At 39.4% G+C, this 22,316-nt stretch overlaps 2 protein-coding genes across 2 annotated transcripts; both read right to left on the bottom strand.

Annotated features, from left to right (window-relative positions):
* Positions 1-2,575: 2,575 nt before the first annotated feature.
* Positions 2,576-3,398, bottom strand: LOC120107479 (myoneurin-like). Its single transcript, XM_039120759.1, has one exon. It carries the CDS (start codon positions 3,351-3,353, stop codon positions 2,940-2,942), a length of 414 nt encoding a protein of 137 aa, XP_038976687.1. The 5' UTR covers positions 3,354-3,398; the 3' UTR covers positions 2,576-2,939.
* A 15,905-nt stretch (positions 3,399-19,303) lies between these two features.
* On the bottom strand, positions 19,304-20,635 carry LOC120107478 (polygalacturonase inhibitor-like). Its single transcript, XM_039120757.1, has one exon. It carries the CDS (start codon positions 20,580-20,582, stop codon positions 19,572-19,574), a length of 1,011 nt encoding a protein of 336 aa, XP_038976685.1. The 5' UTR covers positions 20,583-20,635; the 3' UTR covers positions 19,304-19,571.
* Between the last annotated feature and the right edge of the window lie 1,681 nt (positions 20,636-22,316).

Here is a 22,316-nt window from a genome sequence, read left to right as displayed (position 1 = left end):
CCCAATATAGCATGCATACTTAGATGCATTCCCCTGCAGTGTTTATGGTAGACCAAGACATTGTTAGGATTTCATGACGGTTTGCTTGGTCTAGATGAGAATGATAATAGATAATCCCCCAGATAGATTGTACAGTCAATACTTCTTGAAGCTTTCATGACCATAGAGATTGGTAGGTTAGAATGCAAATAGAGAAATGTGGAAAAAGGAAGGCATTAGTTTTAACTTGCAAAATAATGAACACTCATACGCCCTGGATATAGCAATCAATATTATTCTTTCAAGAAGAAAGGCAGGTTATGTTTCAACTTAATCAGATAATAATCAGTTTCTTCCACTTCAAACAGAATGACCTTCTTCTACCTAAAATACAGTCACCATATTGGTTTCAGCAAGTTAAGTTTCTTTAAGTTACTTGGTTAAACAAACTACTACAAGGTACAAACCAAGTCATCCAGACCTGCAAAGAGAAATGAGCAATTTGGCAGAGAGAAAAAGCAAGAGAATTAGGATACAACTCATTTAATCAAGGGTTGAGATTTCGCATCCAGTGGCTTGCCAGACTGGCATTGCATGGTAAGTATTGTGCCATCAAGACTGGCACTTAAATCTAACAAAGTCACATTTCTTTTTGTTGCATAAAATGAGGCATGGACATGTACACATTTTACACATGTGACAAACAGGGAAAGGAAAAATGTGTGTTACAAATTAAATCAGAATGGAAATGTACTTAGGTACCAAGACAATATTCATGCTCCTAACTTAAGAATTGCCACTCCATGAGCTGTTAATAAAAGATCCAAGAATACTATCGTAATTACAAGACAATGACAACCAACTCAAAGAGGGTATCCTTACACTCCAAAAATTATCAAGGGTTGCATGGTGAGTGCTTTTGACTAAAGATTTGTTGCATGCAGTATAAGAGTGCAAACTCTAGGCAAGTTGTAAATACTTTCTGAAACACTAGCTTACTAAGCTTACTAAGAAGTAGGTTCTCTTTGATAAACATTATTCTATATGATATTGGGCAATCAAAATTTACAGGCTACAATAATGAGATCGGATCAGCTATGTTATTTTGAACGAAAGGGCTAAAGTATCAGAGGTAGACTACTGCTAGACTTCATTAAGCACTTGCCCTCAAGTGCAGTACTTTCTCTTTTCTGATAAATAGAGCAAAACTATCGCAGAGACCTTTAACTCTAGAACCTAGGATTTAAATTTCATAATATTATCTAGCATTTCAATTGATTTGAAGAAAAATAGCAGTTTCTGTGTGAACAGATTCCCATGCTATATTAAAAACGGGATCAGAAAGAAGAGACCATTTTCATGTTTACAAGAGTTCCATCACTTCAAACCCAAACCGAGGAACATGTACAAGATGGCACCTACTACTTATAAATTCAGTAAGCAGTAAAATCAAGCTATTTCTTTATGGATTACCACAATGAATTTCAATGCATGAGAACACAAATAGCATTCCTTTCACCATAGTGAGGCATCTTGCAAAACACCAGCCTTCTCTCAAACAGGGAAGGATGATAATTAACACAGTGCAGCCAAAGGCAGTATTACATTATTACTAACCATTTCTAGACTATGTAATTGTTCTAGAGATCCTTGCAATGGTTCCTACATTTGAAATATAAATGTGTTAGTACCTACAAAGAGGTCCAAATGGCATACATTGATATGCAACATGTTGTAGTTTAGGCCCACATTAAAATATTTACATTATTGCCACTACAGCTGAAAGTAGTGACTAGGTTCTAACATACATGAATCTAGATATAACAGAAGTAGGGTATATGACATTATATCTCTGGCTCCATGATGATCTAGTTAACTTAAAATAAATAAAACTTATTTACCAGATATAAATAGAGAAAGATAAGCAAATAGGTGATCGCTTGCTTCTTAGAAATGCCAAAGAAAACTAAAAGAAATATACCAAAAGCCATAGAGAAGCTTAGAGAAAAGATTGCAGAATGAAGCTAAATATTAGCATGCATTAAAATTTCAATGACTTGCAACATAGACAAACAAGGTGCAAGCATGGCAGATCCAAATGAAACAGCAAGGAACAGAGTAAAATACTAATCGACAGAAGAAGCAGTCTCAGTCACATCTATATGATACATGGTAACAATACCCTTTGGTACAAGAGTTGTGGGGATACGAAGAATTCATTTTGATCATTAAACAATTCAAACAATGGGTATTAATATATGCTACAGATGTTTTAGAATTTTCCAAATGGCATCTTGAGGTTTGCTTTCAAATGGACAGCATGAAAAAGAATCACCTCAAAACCTCAGTAAGAAGGGCATTAGTGCCCTTGAATGTTCTTTAAAGTTACCACATTGTGCAAAAACTGATACAACAAAGAGGACCAGAAGAATACAGCAGCAGCCATCTCTAAAGTACTATAAAGCAAGCAAAATAGCTGCAATTAAAGATAAGCATCACGAGAACATCATATCTAGAAAACTGAAAAAAAGACTATATATCATTAGAGAACCGCAAAACACTGGTACGCAAACTATTGCAGAAGAGAGGAGTCTCTTGGATGAACCACGTTGCTACAATTCATTGGATAAAAAGCAGGTAGCTAAGACAAAATAGTAACAGTAAAAGAAATAAAACAAGGCACAGATAAGAAAACTTTGTGCTTATAATTCTGCAGGACAGAGAAATTGCATTTGAGCTAAAGCAAGTACCTTATATCAGCTTTATGGTGCCAAAGAAAATTATAAAACAGCATATTTAGACCCTGCCCTCCCAGTTCAGTTCATTCATGGACAAAATGAGATAAAAAGCAAAGTAGAAAAGAACATGGAAAAGAAAAGGTAAACCACTAGGGACTCTGAGATGCATGATATATCTGGCGATGGGATGATGGAAAACCCAAAAACCTACTGTTGCAAATCTCACTTGAATTCAACTCCGGCTTCAGCAGCCCGTCGAGGCTTGCTCTTTCGCCGGCTTCCATTTGGCCGAAAACCATTAGGCCTAGTCGACTCCTCATTGTTGGATCTCACCCCAGCACTGTTTTCCTCCAGGACTGAATCATAGTTTTCTTTTACTTGTGAATACCTCCTCCTCTTCTTCCCATTCTCAACAGCTGTGCCTTTTGTATCTTTGGTCGAGGCAGAAGGTTTCACATCATCTCCTTCTTCTTCTTCAATCTTCTCAGTTTCCTCTTCATCGATGTCATCTTTTAAAGGCTTTTGTGGCCTCCCCCTCCTCTTATAGGCAGGAAGCACTTCTTCATCACCACTCCCTGGATCCTCGTGGCTTGTTACTATAGTTAATTTCTTCCCCTTTCCTCTGCCTCTACCCATTAATCCAAAATTTACAAATAGAGAAAACTCAAACAATCATAGAAGCTGCAATGGAAATAAAATGAAATCAAGCAAACTTAAAATGAAACCAAGCATCAATTAACTTAAACACTGCAAAATATTTATAACCAACAGCAAATCTACAAGGTAATTGAGCAAAAGGTCGATTCAGTCTCATGGACTTGTAAACTATTAAGGCATGAACTAAAACAAGATCTCTAAACTAATAAAAGATGCAACAAGGAAACCCATAACAAACAAGAACAGTTATATTTAAAATGACAATATTATCAAATACTATTAGATTGTGTTAGGGCACATATTAGATTTCGGAAAGAAAAAAGAAGGTTCATGTAAGATTGATAGGTTATAGACAATCCTAAAAACAGACTGTAATTAAGCATCCAGATTTCCATTTCAAAAAATATAACATATGAAGTTTTCTGAAGATACTATATGGTAGTAGATAATCCCAAAGAAGAAACAGTCATTGAAGAATAAGGATTTTTCGAATATTGAACCCACGAAACTACAGAGACCCCGAGAAGGAATGAAATTTTTAACTTCTTCATTAGCATCACCATGAGCAAAACTGAAGAACCCATAAAAATCACTCTTGAAAGATCATAGAAATCCCTCCTTTTAATCGAAGCAAAGGAAGCAAATCAGTGCCAACATAAATCCTAAACTAGAGAGAAGAAAGATAAGATCCAAGGACTAAACATTGAAACACAAAAACCTCATCTTTGATCAAAAAAATCAAATCATTGAAGAAACCCATTAGGAATAAGCAACAAAAACGCCAGCTAAGATCACTTTTTGGAAGTGCCCATGCTTAAGTCTTTTCCAAAGATAAAACAAACAAAAAAAAGCCAGCGTCAACTCTACCAAAAACATGACTAAAAGCGTGAAGAACCCTTAAAATCTCCCCAAAAAAAACCAAAGACAGGAAAAAAAGATTCAACTTTATCATATAAACGCCAAAAAGAAGGACAAAATGAAACGCCTGGATGGAAAAGTAAGTGGGAGAACCAAATGCTGTTACTGACCTCAGATGAAACTACTCTCTCCTCTTCGGCGGTCCCTGATATCCCATTCCTCAAAATCTACTCGATTTGAGAGAAAACAGAGTTAGAAAACATTTAAAAAATCAGATTTTGAAAACTCTGGCTGCAGAAAGAGGGGGATGTGATGGCTAAAAGACTGGTCTTTGGATGAACCAAGCAAAACCCAGATCAGAGAGGAAGGATAGAGGGGTATAGATTTCAATGAAGACGGAAGGATTCGAGGGAATAAAGCTCCAGCATCTGGCCTCCAATGGGCTATGGGAGCACGAGCAAACAAAGCAGAAGAAGCGAAAGAAGGAGAACAAAAAAGAGCAGTGGAGAGGAGATATTTCTGCAGTTTGCCAGCCTAAATAGATGAATATTAAATTAAATATTAAATATTAAATATTAATGAAGATAAAATGGATGGCTTGATTTTTACATCAAAATTCGTGTTCCTCCGTGTACCACAGATTGGTGGAAGAGACTTGATAAAATTGTTGGCGGGGTTCAACGAACAGCCCCATGAGGGTACAATGGTCATTGTAGTTATTTTAATTTATTAAACTTTTTCCGCTAAAAGCCACTTTGGGTTTATATCCAGGATTTGGGACTAATTCCCGATATTGCGGCAGATTTACGGAAACTAAAGCCGGTTTTCTTAACAAAAATAGTATTTTCGAACATTTAAGATAATTTAAAAAATTCTCAATGACGAAATTGCCCTTTCAGGGTTGCTCAATGAACCAATTCAGTACGACCGTCCGCATAAAAATATCTGTATGGGCTTCCTGGAAACGTGTCCTTCCGCGCTCCAGCCCCATCGCCGGTTTTCTTTTTTCGCTCCGCGTAGAAATTTCTATGCGCCGTTGACCGGGGTCGGCCCATCTAACTTTAAATGTTTGGTCCGCTCCAGTCAGGAAAGTTGATCTGGTCCGTCAACAGAATAGGAAATTGATAGCATCCGTCGAATCAGAATGCCTAAAATTGTCAGATACATTTTTTGTGACTTCCGCGCTAGGTGAATCAAATCTCAGCCGTCCATTGTGTGGAGTTAGTGCTCTCGGTTTGGTGATCCACTTTTAGTGGATTCTGCGACGGGGCTGCACCGTAGTTTGACCTCGAGGAGTGAACCCTGGAGCGTGAACTCTCACCAGCATGAGCTGGTAGAAATAAAACAAAACGAAAAGACTAGCACGAGTACTGGAAGGTCAGAGGTCCAGCGGTTAAAGATTCTCCCGGGATCATCTGAGCCGTTGCATTTTAAGTTCGTATATCACAGTATTGGGCTTGTAGAGTTGTAGTTCACATTAAGATTTGAATGCCTCCTCAAATCCAAATTCTTAAAGAAAATAAACCAACGATTAGGTCACACAAGTCTTGTGGATTCTGTATATCTTATATGTATAATATGTTTGTGATGATGTTTTAGGTCGCACACACGCTTCCTTAATATATTCAACAGATCTATAGTCTTGGACAGCTAGCTAGGATAATCTTCGAAAATTTATCATGATGGAGATAGATTATTGTAACTGTTGGTCTTCAATGAAGAATTTTCGTTTTTCGTAAATATGAGTAATCAGCTTCTGTTGACTGCATTCTTGTCCTTTGTACATATCAACAGATTGGATGGCATCTTATGCAGTCAACCATATCGAAACAATATTATGGAATTCTATAGCTGGTCTACCATCTCAATTTTTACATATTTTTCTTTTAGAATAGCTTACAAGCTATGGCAGTTATAACTTTTGCTGTTTCTATTTTTTTATTGTTTAACCAAACGCAACACAAGTAAGATTATATTAATTTAAAGACAAAAGGCTTACTTCCTGATATTTAAAACCAAATTATTCAACTTTTCTTAACTAATCGCAAACCATTCTCTCTTCATGAATGGTTCAACAAAAGAATTGCATACGACAAATTAATAATGCTAACTTTCGACGTTCATGGTGTTTCTGGTTCTTCACTATTATATATATTGTCTTGCTTTCTTTTTTAATATATCCGTTATAATTTATAACTACTTGTTGCTTTCAGAACTTTTGGCAATTCTTTTTAACACTTAGTATTTGATGCTGGCTGGATTGCGCCAAATGCCAGACTTGTGACCGTGGCTAGGATCTCACTTCACATGGCCGAGATCGGCGTTACTCTCGGAAACTACCACGTGGAGTAACAAGAGGTGCGGCATCTGGTTGGTGGTAGGTTTAGAGCTTGCTGTAAGGTTCAATCTTTAAGAAGGTTGGTACTCCTCAAGTGTGATTTAGGTTATCGAGGAAATGCTTACAAGGCATCCTTGTTTTGCCAGCGGAAAGCATGGCTATGGTACGAGCGGCAGAGAGATGGCACGATGCACGCATGCCGCGTGGATTTGGACTAACGCGCTTGTTGTTTTGTTCCCTCCGTGCCTCACTACTCTGGGCCACCCAAGCCTCCCTGTCTCACCAAGCAAAAGAAATCTAGGTCTTCTCCCATGGATTGCAAACCTATGGATTGTAAGCCTCCCATGGATTTCTAAATGACTACTAGGTATAAATATAGATACGAATATTGCTTAGATGCAAAAATTTATATTTATATTTGTTTTAGATGGATTAAAATACAAATCGAGTATGGAAAGTATGGATATAAATAGATTATAAATTGAATAATTAAATTTTATGACCACATAATCAAAGATAATACTAAGTGGACGATAAAATAAGTTAATAGTAATATTAATATAGTCATTTATTTTTCTTAGAAGTTTATGAGTGTCATATAAAATTAAATAGTATTATAAATAGAATTAGATATTCGGATACAGATCGAATAGTTATCTATTCACATCCATATCTATTTTTCTTTAAGAGATATGGATATGAATATGGATATTAAGCAGATACTCAAATTTCTATCCATATTTGGATATATTCGGATATGGAAATGGATCTGGATGATATCACTTTCATGGGCCCTCTCATCAATTTTTTCAAAATTTTGTATAAGGTTTAATAAAAGATATATATATTATAGAAGCTAGGGAAGGAGAGTCCAAAGGGACAAACTAGGAGCTAAGGACCACACTGCTTTCCTGCCTAGTTGCATGCATTATGTCCGCTATGTGTTTACTGGGCCAGACTAATAAAATGATTTACTCTTTGGGCCACACCAGGCTTGAGCAAATGCATGTCGAATGAGATTCACAGGCTATAGGTATCGTGCAATGAACCTATATCATCCTGTGACTGCGATTCTAGAACAAGAAGGGATGAAAAAGTAATTGAAAAATTGAATCAGTACATATTCCAATATTTTTTGGGCATGAAAATGATCTTAAGAATTTATTAGTTAGGAATCCTATGGGTTGGTGAGGATGATTTGCCCGGTGCATTCCAGGACCTTTTGGTTGCAGATTCTACTGGATGTATTCATATCCGTGTTATATAAAATATCCGTTTTAGCAAAAAAAAGAAAAGAAAAGAATTTATTAGTTATGATGCATATCGAATAAGACATGAATGAAATGATTCTCATTTGAATAAGTTTTTATCATGTAATCGAATGAATTTATCTTGTCGATTGTTGCAATTCTCATGTTTTCTATCTTCCAACGAGAAGAGAGTTGAACTAGGTGTTATTTAAAAAAATAATTAAGCGAGTATATAGGTGATGGAAATGTGATACCAAGCAGAAGATGTAGAACCAGTCACCTATCCAAGAATTCTGCATTTGCATTATGATAATTTGCCCTTTTTTTTTAAGAAACGAATCTCCAATGTTGGTGAAGACGAGATATATAAAGCGTGAAGATGCCAATGCACTCCCGATTGAGATTAATTATTTTGTTGAAGAAGTGGATATATATGAAGCACCTAATATATGTCAATGCTTCAATTCAAGCAAAAGGCCTAGGGACCAAAGCTGAAAACTTGAGTAATTTGCACTATAATGGTTGATATATTCGATCACTATTAGAAGCTAACCTCCATGGGTACCACCAACTTCTCTCTTGTATTCTTGTTTCTTTGAATAATCCTCCCTCCTTTGTTCTCATCACCATACAACCATGGTCGTATTGGTTCTCTAAGCCCGCACGCACACATATGCAAGAAAAAAAAGTGTCGACTAGGTTGATGATGAAAGAAAAAAAAATGGTGGGGAAGGCACGTAAAAACTTTAGCTTGGTAGATGAAAATTTATATGATTGCTGAAAACAGAAAAAGCTTATGGTTGGAGGTCTAAGATGAAGGTTCAAGACCGGGCCAAATCTTTCTCGGATATAGGCTTCTAGGCCCAGCCCAGCATAACAACATTGCTGCCTTGCAAGGACTGGTAATTAAATCAATTGATTATGAATTGATATGTGCGTTTTAGCTTGAAGTTTCATAAACACATATTGATTGCTTATTGCTTACTATTTGCATAAATTTTGGAGAGCGAGGATTGCTGTGGAGTGGAATGGAAATAGATTTTTGTTCTGACATTGCATTAATAGTAATCCCTGCAATTATGCCCTCACCAATACACCCCGCTTATTCCAAACTGAAACATCCGAACAAAAATCGTCGAACAACAATCAATAAACCGTGCGGAAGATGCTACATAAACGCAACATACTATTATATTACTTTTTTTGTTTGGTAAACTACTATTATATTATTTTTTTAACACTATTTTATCTTAAAATAGAAAATTCAGAAATTAAAAACACGAAAATCATTATACAAAAATTTATGATAATTATCTAAAATATTTAAATAGATGTAGTTATTTACTTAAGGAGGGACAAACCTATACAATACATATACAGACTGCTCTGTCTCATCTCCTTCATTTCTATCTAATGGCTTCTGATAACACTTATAAAAATCGTCTTAATATTGACTTTCGACGACGCATCTTAGTTTAATTTGTAATTATTTTAGTTTTGATGCTTTTAAGCGTCGTAATATACCAATGCTAGTATGTAGCAACTAAATTATGGATTTTTTTTATAGCATCGGAAGATTATGGTCGAAAAAATCTATTTTTGTTTTAGTTTTGAGCACGGAGAAGCAGATGTTCTTGAGCTTGGATAAGACAGGGAGAATTAATGGGGCCAACCAAGTTGGGGAGGTCGTACGATCGAGGTTATAGAGGTAGCGGATGTCGGCGATGGCGAGAAATGGAGGGGCTTTTCAGGCCAAACATGTATTTCATGAAGCTAATGGGGTTGCGGATTGAACGATTGCTTATGTAGCCAGTTACTCCAGTAGTATCTTGTGGGTTGGTGATGGAGAGTTGTCCTTAGCTTTTTGAGGTATTCTGATTTTTGATTTTATTGGGTGCATCCATACTCATCAGATATGATCCATCTGTTTTAGCAAAAGAAAAAAAAAAAATGGGCGGTCCGGTCAATCGGTGTGTGCCGGTGGGCGCATCCTATCCCAAAGGGAGATGGGTAAAGGATTGCGGCAGCAAGTGCATTTGAGGGAAAAAAAAAAAAAAAGGTGGTGCAAGGTTGGCCACGCGAACGGAACGGTCCAAAACGACATGCATATATGGATACGCGCTGGAGCCTGCAATAGAGTCGGAGAACGCGCATAATTTTTGCAGCGGTCGACCTGGTGGTAGGTTGCTACTGGGTCTCAGGGAGGTACGATTTGCGCTTGACAATTTAATTGTATAGAATCAGGAGGATGTTCCATGCGGTGAACCATGGTGTTGGGTCCGGTCTGGGAACGCAGTTAGGTAGGCACACGAGGTTGGACGGGGGCTGAGTTATTTGATTGGTTTGACTGACCGACTGTATCTTGATGGCAAGAATTCTAGTTCTAGAAGGCGATTGGTTGATTTGGATGATGGTTCGCAGCTAGTTAGAGGACCACGCAGCATGCAATAATGGCAAACGTGTTTTCTTTCCATATCTCGGGAAACTCACGGTTGCCGAGCCCGACTGGATCGTTATCCTCAAAACGTCTCTCCATATTTTAACCTGCAAGAGGCCACGCTAGTTTAGAAGGGTGGAAAAAGTTAGAAGGACTAGCCATGCTTTAGATTATACTGGAAAAAATTATACTCAACATCATGCATGTATGCACCGCAGCCAACCACCTTATATCGTTCTTGTAGACCAATTAACAAGCTCAGCGTAAGAAACGAGATGAGATAATTGGTACGGTACAATGCCATATGGTGCATGTGGTATAGGGCATAATTTCTTTTATATCGACTAAGACATTTATAAGGTAGCATTGCTATCAATAGATCAAAACATAATTAACTTATATATATATATATATTCAAGAAAAGAGATTTTAAATAACTCTGGTGCGGAATGTCCAAACCACTCTCTCTCTCTCTCTCTCTCTCTCTCTCAAAGTTTTAAAATTTTTCAAGGGCACTCTATGCAAAACAACGATAAAATAATTTTATACTTCAACTAGTTATTTACTAATACCATCAGCCAGGAATATGATAGAGACAATATTATCTAGAAAATAGGTTGAATTGAGAAATATGTGCAAATAGGAATATTGATGGACAAATAATAAATCAAATTTGTAGAGATATATGAGCAAAAATTCATGTAAACTTTTAGTCGTGGTCATATACTTAAATTTCTTAGTCAAGGAAAATTCTTGACTGATGTTGTATTTTTGTGAAAGCTTTTTCTGCTCTTTGGTTTAATGATAAACATTATGGATTCATTATTTGTAGCTTAAATTATTGAGACCAAGTGGCCAGTTAAATTGATATCATAGCTTAGATTACTAGAGATCATAAGTTCGAATTTCCTTTTTTTTATTTATTTATAAATCCATCTATTATTTTGCACGAGGTGCAGTTTCCACATGTATTATCCTATGTGAAGGAGAGTATTAATCATAATACATATTTTTTATTCATTCCCCCTAGGCTTAAGCTTTGACGGTCAAATGATTAGTTAATGACTTCGTCATTCTGTTTTGTTCCACTAAAACATGCTACGGATATCGGAAAGATGGTGCAAGTTCTGATATCGATCCTTTAGTTTTTTTTTTGCCTTTTTTTTTTTGTACTGCCTAACAATGATAGCAATATATTTTAGCAACTGATGGAAAGCAAAATGGATCGTCCTGCTGTAGCATGGAACCACCCAATTTCTGTCGAGCAGACCTCAGAGCCAAGCAGACCAGACATCGGTCCCGCTGAGAGCTAGGCCGACCTTGAACGCCCCGAAAGCCGAGCCAACCTCGACCAGAGGCCAGGCCGACCTAAGCCCCCACCGATGGCCGAGCCGACCTCGCCAAGCATATGCCGCAGCCTCCAAGCTTGCTCGACCTCGCCCGCAGCTACACCTGTGCGCGCGCCTACGTACGTCCCCACATGTAGCCGAACATCCCAGCCTCGCCAGCCTCTTTCTACGAATCATTGCTTGCTTGACGTGCCAACCAAGGACCATGCTTTGCTGCTCCAGCTGTGCTTGCTGCCAAGAGACATACTCTGCCAGACCTGCCAAGAGCCATACTCCGAATCTTCATCGAAGATCCTGTGGATCCTCAGAACAAATCTAGAAAGATATCTCCTGAATCCTCCGCATGCGGATTGATCTCCGTGATTCATGACGCCTTCAACTAATAGCCAGCTATTCACAGCTCAGCCCGAGACTTCAGATAACGACCCAGACCCTCACCTTATAAAAAGAAGGTAGGGAAAGGCCTTCAGTAAGCTATTACAAGCATTCTTAAGCCATAAGAGGCCATCAAAGGCACTAAGAAACCTCTCAAAAGGCCCGGCTAACTTAGTCATCGGAGGGTCTTCGCCGGAATCTCCGGCCAAGACTTTGTGCGGGTATCCCGGACTGCAGAAGGTGGCTCCCTTTCTCCGTCCCAACCGGCATCTTCTTGGCTTCCTCCAGCGTGGTCACCCTCAGGCCAAATTTCAACCACAACAGCAATATTTGTTTTTATTGTATAATTAAGTTGCACAGGCAAATATGCAAGTCTTATACACGAATGACCTGCACACATACGCCTAAAAAGGTTTTTGCATAACAATATCTTCATGGCCAAACACAAAGCACATTTTGTACGTATGTTACATTTGGATTTCATGTCTTTTTCAGTTGTTAGGTTGCTGTTTGCCGACATGCTATTTTCAATATGATGTGGTGCCAATTTATCATGCGTTGTGGTTGTTCGCTCGTATTTCAATATCTGATGCGCTCGTCATGCAGGAGATAGCCAAAGGTATGTATTAACTTGATTCAGATTGGCACCACATATACATATGCATGCAGATGCACTCCCAGTACTGTTGGTTCCTTTTCCGCAGGAGACGCCCTTAAGAAGCTCAGGTGTTTAGTGTAATATATCAGGAAAAAGAGGGAGTTGGAATTCATATTTTGCAATGATCATGAGTTCTTTGTTGATTATTTCTAAGCTGACAATGGGATACAATGGGTAGGACTAGTCGGGCCCAGGCAAGGGCTGGAAACTTAAAACCACGTTTGGAATAAGTTTAAAAGGAGTTTTAACCCGCATTATCCCGGATAAAATTCCAAATGCTATTTTTAGACGATGGTTTGGTTGAGACGCTCTATCCCGGCCACGTGAGCTTCTGGGAGAGTTAGATCTCCTTCTTCACTCTCGTGTTAGCTGGTCGGGGAGTTGGTGCTGTTTGCTCATCTTTATTTAATTGGAACTGAAAGAGATAAAAAAGAGAGACAACAGCCTTAGTCCCATCCTCCCTGCCCTTTGCCTTCTTCTATTTTTAATTATATTACATCTGATTATATTATTTTTAAAAACTAATTATTTATTTATTTATTTATTTTGCTGAAACGGAAGTATTATAACGAATACAACCAAAAAAGTCAAAAATCAGTATATCACGGAGAACCTAAGTACGTCCGCCTCTTGCACCCATAGGTGGTTTCTTGAATGGTTGGCGACAAAGAAAGCTTGCATCTCCATTCGCCTTCTTGAACACATGCTTCGCCAGGATAAGTATCCCATCACCCAACATGGCTCAGATGTTTCTCAACAGTGGGTGGTGATCATCGACCCCACCTGATTTCTGTAGAATTCATTTAATGTCCGTCGCCGAATCACCCTCCAAGAGAATATCTTTGGTCTGCAACGCACGCCGCACAAAACTCAGTCCATACCAGGCTGCTCTTAGCTCCGCCCCTGGTATGGAGGTGTCAAAGAGCTGGTAACTCCTAGCAACAATCACTTTGGAGTCCGGGCCCCTAACAACAAAGTCCGCACCACCTCTCTCTCCATTCTGCAGGACGCAACCATCGAAGTTAACTTTGAGAAAACTCGATGATGGAGGCTTTCTGATGAAAAACACTATACAGGATGCTTAATGAGTAGAAGTAGAGCTCCAGATACCTCGAGTTATCAAAGATCTATCCAAATAGCTTGTTTGAGAGACCTCCATCACCGGTAGCCGCGCTCTCTCCACTACCACTCGGGTGCTCTCTCCACTACCATTCGGGTGGCTCTCTCTCCAAAGGTCCATTTGTTCGTCGCAAGCCAAACAAGGTGCTATATATTGCCAATACCACGGCAAACAGGATTCGAAAAGCGACCAACCACCGTAGTAGTCAATATCGCACTTGATGGTAACTTAATCATTAAATTCTTTATTCAAAAGGAGACCTCGGAAATCTTATCATTTAAAAAGTTATTTCAGCTTCATGAGTTATTCTCTCGAACCACCTTCCTTATTTTTTTTTTGGGTAATTAATTCCCCACCCTTCAAAAGACCGTGCTATAACAAAAAATCCCTGTTGACCGGTCTTAAAACCTTTGGTCCGGTATCTCCACCAACTTTAATTCCCGGTCCCTTAGCTTCTTTCTTTTTTTTCAAAAAATACCAAAAATGCCCTTGCCCCTTTTGATCTAACATTCCGAGAAGAACAAGAAAAAAAATGCATGGCCGCCGCGACCACTACCCATCCCCGCCTGTCCCCGCCCGAGCTCTCTCCCGCGGCCGCCGCCGACCCTAGCTCGCCCCCTCCCGAGCCCCCTACCGCGGCTTCGCTCCCTTCCGAGCCCCCTCCCACGTTCCGCCCCACCTGAGCTCCCTCCCACGACCGCCGCCAGCCCCGGCTTGCCCCCTCCCGAGCCCCCTCCCACGGCCGTGCCGCCAGGCATGCCCCCGCCCCTTCACGAGCCTCCTCCTGCGGCCGTCGCCGGCCGCTTCCTCCTCCCGCGTCCGCCGCGGCCCAGCCCCTTTCCGGAGCCGCCGGCCTCACGGGAGGAGAGGTGTTCTCCGCTGGCTAGCCGCCGCCGACGGCGGCCCCACCCCCTCCCGCGGCCCCCTCCAACGGCCGCCACGGCTCGGCCCCCTTCCGGCACCGCCGGCTCGCGGGAGGAGAAAAAAGAAGAAAGAAGAAGAAGGGAAGAAGAGAAGAAAAAAGGAGGAGGAAAAAAAAAGAAAAGGAAAGAAAAAAGAAAGAAAAGAAAAATAAATAAATAAATAAATAAATAAATAAATAAATAAAAATAAATGAATGAATAAATAATATATTCTAATAAAATAAAATAATTATAATAAATAAATAAATAAAGCCGCCACGGTCAAGCCCTCTCCCACGGCCTCCTTCTGCGGCCGCCATGGCCCACATTCCACCCCCACCTGAGCTCCTTCCCGCGACCGCCGCCAGCCCAAGCTTGCCCCCTCTCGAGCCCCCTCCCACGGCCGCGCCCCTTCACGAGCCCCCTCCTGCGGCCGTCACCGGCCGCGGCCCGCCCTCCTCCCGCGTCCGCCGCGGCCCAGCCCCTTTCCGGAGCCGCCAGCCTCGCGGGAGGAGAGGTGTTCTCCGCTGGCCAGCCGCCGCCGACGGCGGCCCCGCCCCCTCCCGTGGCCCCCTTCCGGCGCCGCCGGCTCGCGGGAGGAGAAAAAAGAAGAAAGAAGAAGGAGGGAAGAAGAGAAGAAAGAAGAAGGAAAAAAAGAAAAGGAAAGACAAAAAAAAAGAAAAATAAATAAATAAATATATAAATAAATAAATAAATATAAATAAATGAATGAATGAATGAATAAATAAAAGAAAAAAAAGAGAAAGGGGGCCGCCACGGCTCGACCCCTTTCCGGCGCCGCCGGAAGAAAGAAGAAGAAAGGAAGAAGAGAAGAAGAAAAAAAAAGAAAAGAAAAAAAGAAGAAAAGGAAAGAAAAAGAAAAAAAGAAAAGAAAAAAAAGAAAAGAAGAAAAAAGAAAGAAAAAAGAAAAGAAAAAAAAACATAAGAAAATAAAAGAAAAAGAAAATTTAAGTGTGTGCAAATAAGACTTGATTGTGTACAGAGAGCACTTAACTGTGTGATGCACACAATTAAGTCTTCTCTGCACACACTTAACTGTGTGATGCACACAATTAAGTGTTCTTTGTAAACAATTAAGTGTTCTCTGCACATACTTAACTGTGCATAGAACACTTAACTATATGCAGAAAAGATTTAAGTATGTGCAGAGAATATTTAATTGTGTGCATAGAATATTCAACTTAACTGTGTGATGTATAGAACATTTAACTGTGTGCAGAAAAGATTTAAGTATGTGCAGAAAAGACTTAATTATGTATAGAGAATACTTAACTGTGTGCAGAGAAGATTTAAGTGTGTGCAGAGAAGACTTAATTATGTACAGAAAATACTTAATTTAACTGTGTGATGCATAGAATACTTAACTGTGTGCATAAAAGATTAAAGTATGTGCAGAAAAGACTTAATTGTATACAAAAAACACTTAACTGTATGATGCACACAGTTAAATGTTCTCTGTACACAATTAAGTTTTCTTTGCACACATTTAACTGTGTGATGTAGAAAATACTTAACTGTATGCAAAGAAGGAGAGAAAAAGAAGAGATGGAAAGAAAAAGAAGAAAAAAAGGAAAGAAAAAGAAAAAAGGAAAGAAAAGGAAAAAAGGAAAGAAAAAACAAATAAGGAAAAAAAGAAGAAAAGGAAAAAAGGAAAGAAAAAGAAGAAAAAAGAAGGAAAAAGAAGAAAAAGGAAAGAAAAAGAAGAAAAAGAAAAAAAAAAGAAGAAGAAAAAGGAAAGAAAACGAAGAGAATGAAAGAAATGTGATGCATAGAACACTTAACTGTATGCATAAAAGATTTAAGTATGTGCAAAGAAGACTTAATTGTATACAAAAAATACTTAACTGTATGATGCACACAGTTAAGTGTTCTCTATACATAATTAAGTTTTCTTTGCACACATTTAACTGTGTGATGTAGAGAATACTTAACTGTATGCAGAGAAGGAGAGAAAAAGAAGAGAGGGAAAGAAAAAGAAGAAAAAAAAGAAAAGAAAAGGAAAAAAAGGAAAGAAAAAACAAATAAGGAAAAAAAAGAAGAAAAGGAAAAAAAGGAAAGAAAAAGAAAAAAAGGAAAGAAAAGGAAAAAAGGAAAGAAAAGGAAGAAGATAAAAGAAAAAGGAAGAAAAGGAAAGAAAAAGAAGAAAAAGAAAAGAAAAAGAAGAAAAAGGAAAGAAAAAGAAGAAAAAGAAAAAAAGAAAAAAAAGAAGAAGAAAAAGGAAAGAAAATGAAGAGAATGAAAGAAATGTGATACATAGAACACTTAACTGTGTGCATAAAAGATTTAAGTATGTGCAGAGAAGACTTAATTGTATACAAAAAAATACTTAACTGTATGATGCACACAGTTAAGTATTCTCTGTACACAATTAAGTTTTCTTTGCACACATTTAACTGTGTGATGCAGAGAAGGAGAGAAAAAAAAGAGAGGGAAAGAAAAAGAAGAAACAAAGGAAAGAAAAAGAAAAAAGGAAAGAAAAAGCAAATAAGGAAAGAAAAAGAAGAAAAGGAAGAAAGGAAAGAAAAAGAAAAAAAGGAAAGAAAAGGAAAAAAAGGAAAGAAAAGGAAGAAGATACAAAAGGAAGAAAAGGAAAGAAAAAGAAGAAAAAGGAAAGAAAAAGAGAAAAGAAAAAAAAAAGAAGAAAAAGGAAAGAAAATGAAGAGAATGAAAGAAATGTGATGCATAGAACACTTAACTGTGTGAATAAAAGATTTAAGTATGTACAGAGAAGACTTAATTGTATACAAAAAATACTTAACTGTATGATGCACACAGTTAAGTGTTCTCTGTACACAATTAAGTTTTTTCTGCACACATTTAACTGTGTGATGCAGAGAATACTTAACTGTATGCAGAGAAGGAAAGAAAAAGAAGCAGGAAAGAAAAAGAAGAGAGGGAAAGAAAAAGAAGAAAAAAAAGGAAAGAAAAAGAAAAAAAGGAAAGAGAAAGCAAATAAGGAAAGAAAAAGAAGAAGATAAAAGAAAAAGGAAGAAAAGGAAAGAAAAAGAAGAAAAAGGAAAGAAAAAGAAGAAAGGAAAAAAAAAGAAAAAAAGAAGAAGAAAAAGGAAAGAAAACGAAGAGAATGAAAGAAATGTGATGCATAGAACACTTAACTATGTGCAGAGAAGATTTAAGTGTGTGCAGAGAAGTTTGGCACACAGGTAATATACCATGGCACACATTTAAGTAAGCTTGGCACACAGTTAATCAATATTTGAATACTTAATCTAACCTAACACATAGTTAAATCTTCTCGGCACACAGTTAAGAAAGATTTAACCGTGTGCTAGACTAGATTAAGTGTTCAAATATTGACTAACCGTGTGCTAAGATTACTTAAATATGTGTCATACTTACATGTGTACCAAGCTTACTAACCTAACTGTCACTCACTGATTATTTTCCTTTTTCTTCCTTTTTCTTTTCTTTTCTTCTTTTTCTTCTTTTTCTTTCCTTCTCTTCTTTTTCTTTCCTTTTCCTTCTTTTTTTTTCTTTTTCTTTCCTTTTCTTTCTTTTTTTTTCTTTTCTTTTTTCTTCTATTCTTCTCCTCCCATCTTATTTATTTATTTTTATTTTATTTCATTGAAATATATTTAGTTATTATCTTATTTATTTATTTATTTATTCATTCATAGATATAATTATTTATGCATTTATTTATTTATTTTTCTTTTTTCTTCTTTTCTTCCTTTTTCTTTCCTTTTCTCTTTTCTTTTTTTTCCTTTTTCTTCTTTTTTTTCTTTTCTTTTTTCTTCTCTTCTTCTCCTCCCTCCTTATTTATTTATTTATTTATTTATTTATTTTATTGAAATATATTTAGTTATTATCTTAATTATTTATTTATTTCTTTATTCGTTCATTCATAGATATATTTTTATATGCATTTATTTATTTATTTATTTATTTCTTTTTTTCTTCTTTCCTTTTTCTTCTTTTTTTCTTTTCTTTTTTCTTCTCTCCTTTCCGAAGCTTCTTCTTCTTTCTTCCTTCTTCTCCTTCCTCCTTTCTTCTCCTCCCGCGACGCCGGCGACGCAGGAAAAGTGCCGGTCGTTATTTATTTATTTTTTATTTTATTTTATTAAAATATATTAATTTATTATCTTATTTATTTATTTATTCGTTCATTCATATATATATATATTTATTTATTTATACATTTATACATTTATTTATTTTTCTTTTTTTCTTTCTTTTTCTTTTCTTTTCTTTTTTTTCATTTTTTTTCCTTTTTTTCTTCTCTTCTTCCCGATGCCTCTTCTTCTTTCTTCTTTATTCTCCTCCCTCCTTCTCCTCCCGCGAGGCTAGCGGCGCCGGAAGAGTGCCGAGCCCGGCGGTGGCTCGGCGACGTGGCCGGTGGAGCGCGGCCGAGATCCTTTCTCCTCCGGATTCTCTCACGGGCGGCGACGGTGGGGAAGAAGCACCGGTGGAGGTCGAGGGCAAGGGAGGCGGCGGCGGAGACGGCGGCGGAGAGGGAGTCACACTTAGCGTGGAGATCGGAGCCGATGATGCGGAAGCGGAATGGGCACACGCGGACCTTACGGGATGGCTCGGAAGGAATAGGATTCAAAACAGGGGAAAAAAAGGGAAAATGAAGATGAAGGAGGTGAAGGGCATTATGGTCTTTTTATGAAAATTTATTATGCATTGGAAATGGGTATGGACCGGTTGTTAAAGTTATGTTCAACAGGGATTAAACATTACAGTCCGGTCAAAGAATGGACCGGACATTAGTTTCCCCTTTTTTTTTTTTTTTTTTTTTCTTGGTCAAATCGGCATTTAACTCCACCTTCCTTATTCATTCACGAACATTACTGCTACAACAAATAATCTGACAGGAAACAAACGTTCTTATATTCCAGGAGTCCATGCCATCGACCATATTTCCTTCATCACTTGCAAGGTGGGAGTGGCGTTCCGCAGAGGCACTTGTTGTGGAGGTAGCAGTACTCGTCGAAACGCCCCATATTTCCTCCAACGGGGATTTCGCCGCACAACCTATTATAACTCACGTTGAAGAACTGGAGGTTCGCCAACTTCGTTATCTGGTTCGGAATGCTCCCGTAGATCCTGTTATGGTTCAAGTCCACCGAGTCCAAGCCCTCGGGGAACTCCACGTTCGTCAGATCGAACGCGAACTGGTTCCTCGACAAATCGATCTGCTGTGCCGGCTTGGACCGGCCGAAGAGGACGGAGGCGTCACCGGTGAACTGGTTCCGCGACAAGTCTATTTGATCGAAGCCCAGCTTCCCGAAAGCCGGCGGGATCTCACCGGTTAGATTGTTGTGAGAGAGACGGAGATATGGTCCCTGCTGCGAGGATCTCTGGAAGAGCGCGGGCGGGAGGGGCCCGGTGAGGTGGTTGCGGCTGATGTCGATGGAGGATAGATTGGCGAGGTCGCCAAGGGAAGCCGGGATGGAGCCGGAGAGCCGGTTGAAGGAGAGGTCGAGTTGAGTGAGGGAGGTGATCTCGGAGAGGAAGGCGGGAACGGGGCCGGAGACGTTGGTCCAGCTGATGTCAAGGTACTTGAGGTTTTTAAGCTTGGTGAGGGCCGGGGGGATGGAGCCGACGAGGTTGGGGAGATGGTGGAAGACGAGGTTCTCGAGATAAGGGAGATCTCCGACGGCGTCGGGGATGGTGCCGGGGAAGTCGTCCTGGAAGAGGGAGAGGCCGGTGACGCGGCCGGTCTTGGGGTCGCAGTCGACGTCGTACCAGTCGCAGCAGCCGGTGTCGTTCGTCCAGGAGGCGAAATGGTAGGCGTTATTGAATGCGGCCTTGATGGCGAGCAGGGCCTTCTTGTCGTCTTTGTTGCAGCGGGCGGAGGAGACAAGGTAAGGGGCCGACGCCAGCAGAAGGAAGAGGAAGAGAGTGAGGAAAGAAGAGAGAGTAGATCTACAAGCCATTCTTTTAGTAATTTGCCAAGAACTTCTCTTTCTTGTGGGATGGAGTTTGTAGGCGAGTGGCTCCGTTTTATAAGGGGCGGGATGGCAGGCACGAGGGAGGTACAACTGGTGCTATCGTACCCTCTCGGTCACGTGTGGCGCTTGGCCGCCGCTGGCCTCGTTGTATCTTATCCGCAATGGCGAGTCAAAACTGACGCTTGATGGACCGGTTTTGGCGTCCAGAGTGAGAGTTAGAAGACCAGACAGGCTTTCGAACAAATTGGTAAATGAAACGTAGTATATAACCCAAAAAATGTATGTGTCCGTGGCAATGATTCTCCCCCGTGTGGCCGGGTCAAGTGGTATGGCTGTCTGCTGTAAGAGTTTGGATAGCTGGATGAAGAGTTTATCGTGCGTTCCAGCTAATTTAGGACTATCGATTTTTCTTTATTTTGGTCGCCGACGGCGTGCGGGTTTGCGGCGAATTCCTTCGAGAAGGGAACAGTAAATATAGCTTGGTTGCGTACCGGCAATTGCGGCGACACCGAACTTTGTCGGATGCCTATAGCAGTAGGAGGAGGAAGCACCCGAAGAGTATGACCAAAGAAAAGAGTGGCACCCACTCTATCTAGCGGCCGTGGTGCCCGAGGATGCACCTCTCGGCCTCACCGTCTTCCACAAATAACTTGCTATTCGTGGAAGGGAAGAAGAGTAAAAAAAAGTAAAAAATATTTCATCTCATATTAAAAAAATAGTTAAATATTAAAATGTTATTGGATCAGTTATTATAAAATCAGTCAACAGAGACAGAAAGTTACTGGATCGCATGGCAAAAAAGAATCGATTTGGTGTACCGCTGAGGTGGAAAAAGGATATAATTAACTTGGGGACAAAATGGCCCAGTTAAGCTGTGCCAGCACGGAGCGAGACTAGTACAGTTTGTCGACATCCACTTGAATGACGCACAAGATCATGTACTATGTATTCATGTGCGGATGCATCATCAAGGCCAATCATGGCCTTCACGATGCAAGGGCCCGTGACTGTAGTCAGCCGCGGGGAGGCAAAGCTACCTTAACCCGGATGACACAACACTTAGGGCTAGGGCTCGTTTGGTTCGCAAAGAAGAAGAAGAACCTCTTATTTAGTTCGAGTTTTTAAAGAAAACAGAAGAAAAAATTGTATTCCAATAAACATATAATTTTTATATTTTATAAAAATATATAAAAAAATTACATTTTCGTAAGTCGAAAATTATTTTATTTTTATTTTATCCAAAAAAAATCTTTCAACATTAAAGAGTCATTAAAAACTTAATTTTTATTAAGAGTATTGTTGCTGGAAATTGGACCCGGGGGCGACCACTAGCTGAGAAGGAAGAACTCCGGGAGGTAGTGCGTCGGCGCGCTGTGTCCTCCGGAGGACCTGCAAGAAGCCGGTGGCCGGAGTTTCCGGCGTCGACCCTCCGATGCTTAAGTCAGAGGGGACTTTCGTGGAGAAAGAGAGAGAGTTTGTATGTAGAAGTCAAAGTCAGAAGTCTCCAGTCCCCCTTGAGAGGAAGAAGTTCTCCTTTTTATAGGAGGGGTGCCAAGGTTACCTGCGATGTGACTGGGCGAATTAATGGGTTATTGTCATGATTGGGTGTGATCGTGTGAATTAATAAGTTGCCGTGGATGACTGGACGGGATTGAGTGAGTCAACGAGTTGCCGTTGATGGCCAGAGATTTTGGACAGACTGGAGGTCCGTAGAGATCG

Source organism: Phoenix dactylifera, unplaced genomic scaffold, assembly GCF_009389715.1.
Source record: "Phoenix dactylifera cultivar Barhee BC4 unplaced genomic scaffold, palm_55x_up_171113_PBpolish2nd_filt_p 000877F, whole genome shotgun sequence".
NCBI lineage: Eukaryota > Viridiplantae > Streptophyta > Magnoliopsida > Arecales > Arecaceae > Phoenix > Phoenix dactylifera.
The sequence above is the reverse complement of the archived record's forward strand: the minus strand, read 5'-3'. Positions and strand labels throughout refer to the sequence as shown.

What these genes read in the sequence shown, in the direction of transcription:
- LOC120107479 (XM_039120759.1), bottom strand. Translation starts at nt 3,353, where the DNA reads ATGGGTAGAGGCAGAGGAAAGGGGAAGAAATTAACTATAGTAACAAGC.
- LOC120107478 (XM_039120757.1), bottom strand. Translation starts at nt 20,582, where the DNA reads ATGGCTTGTAGATCTACTCTCTCTTCTTTCCTCACTCTCTTCCTCTTC.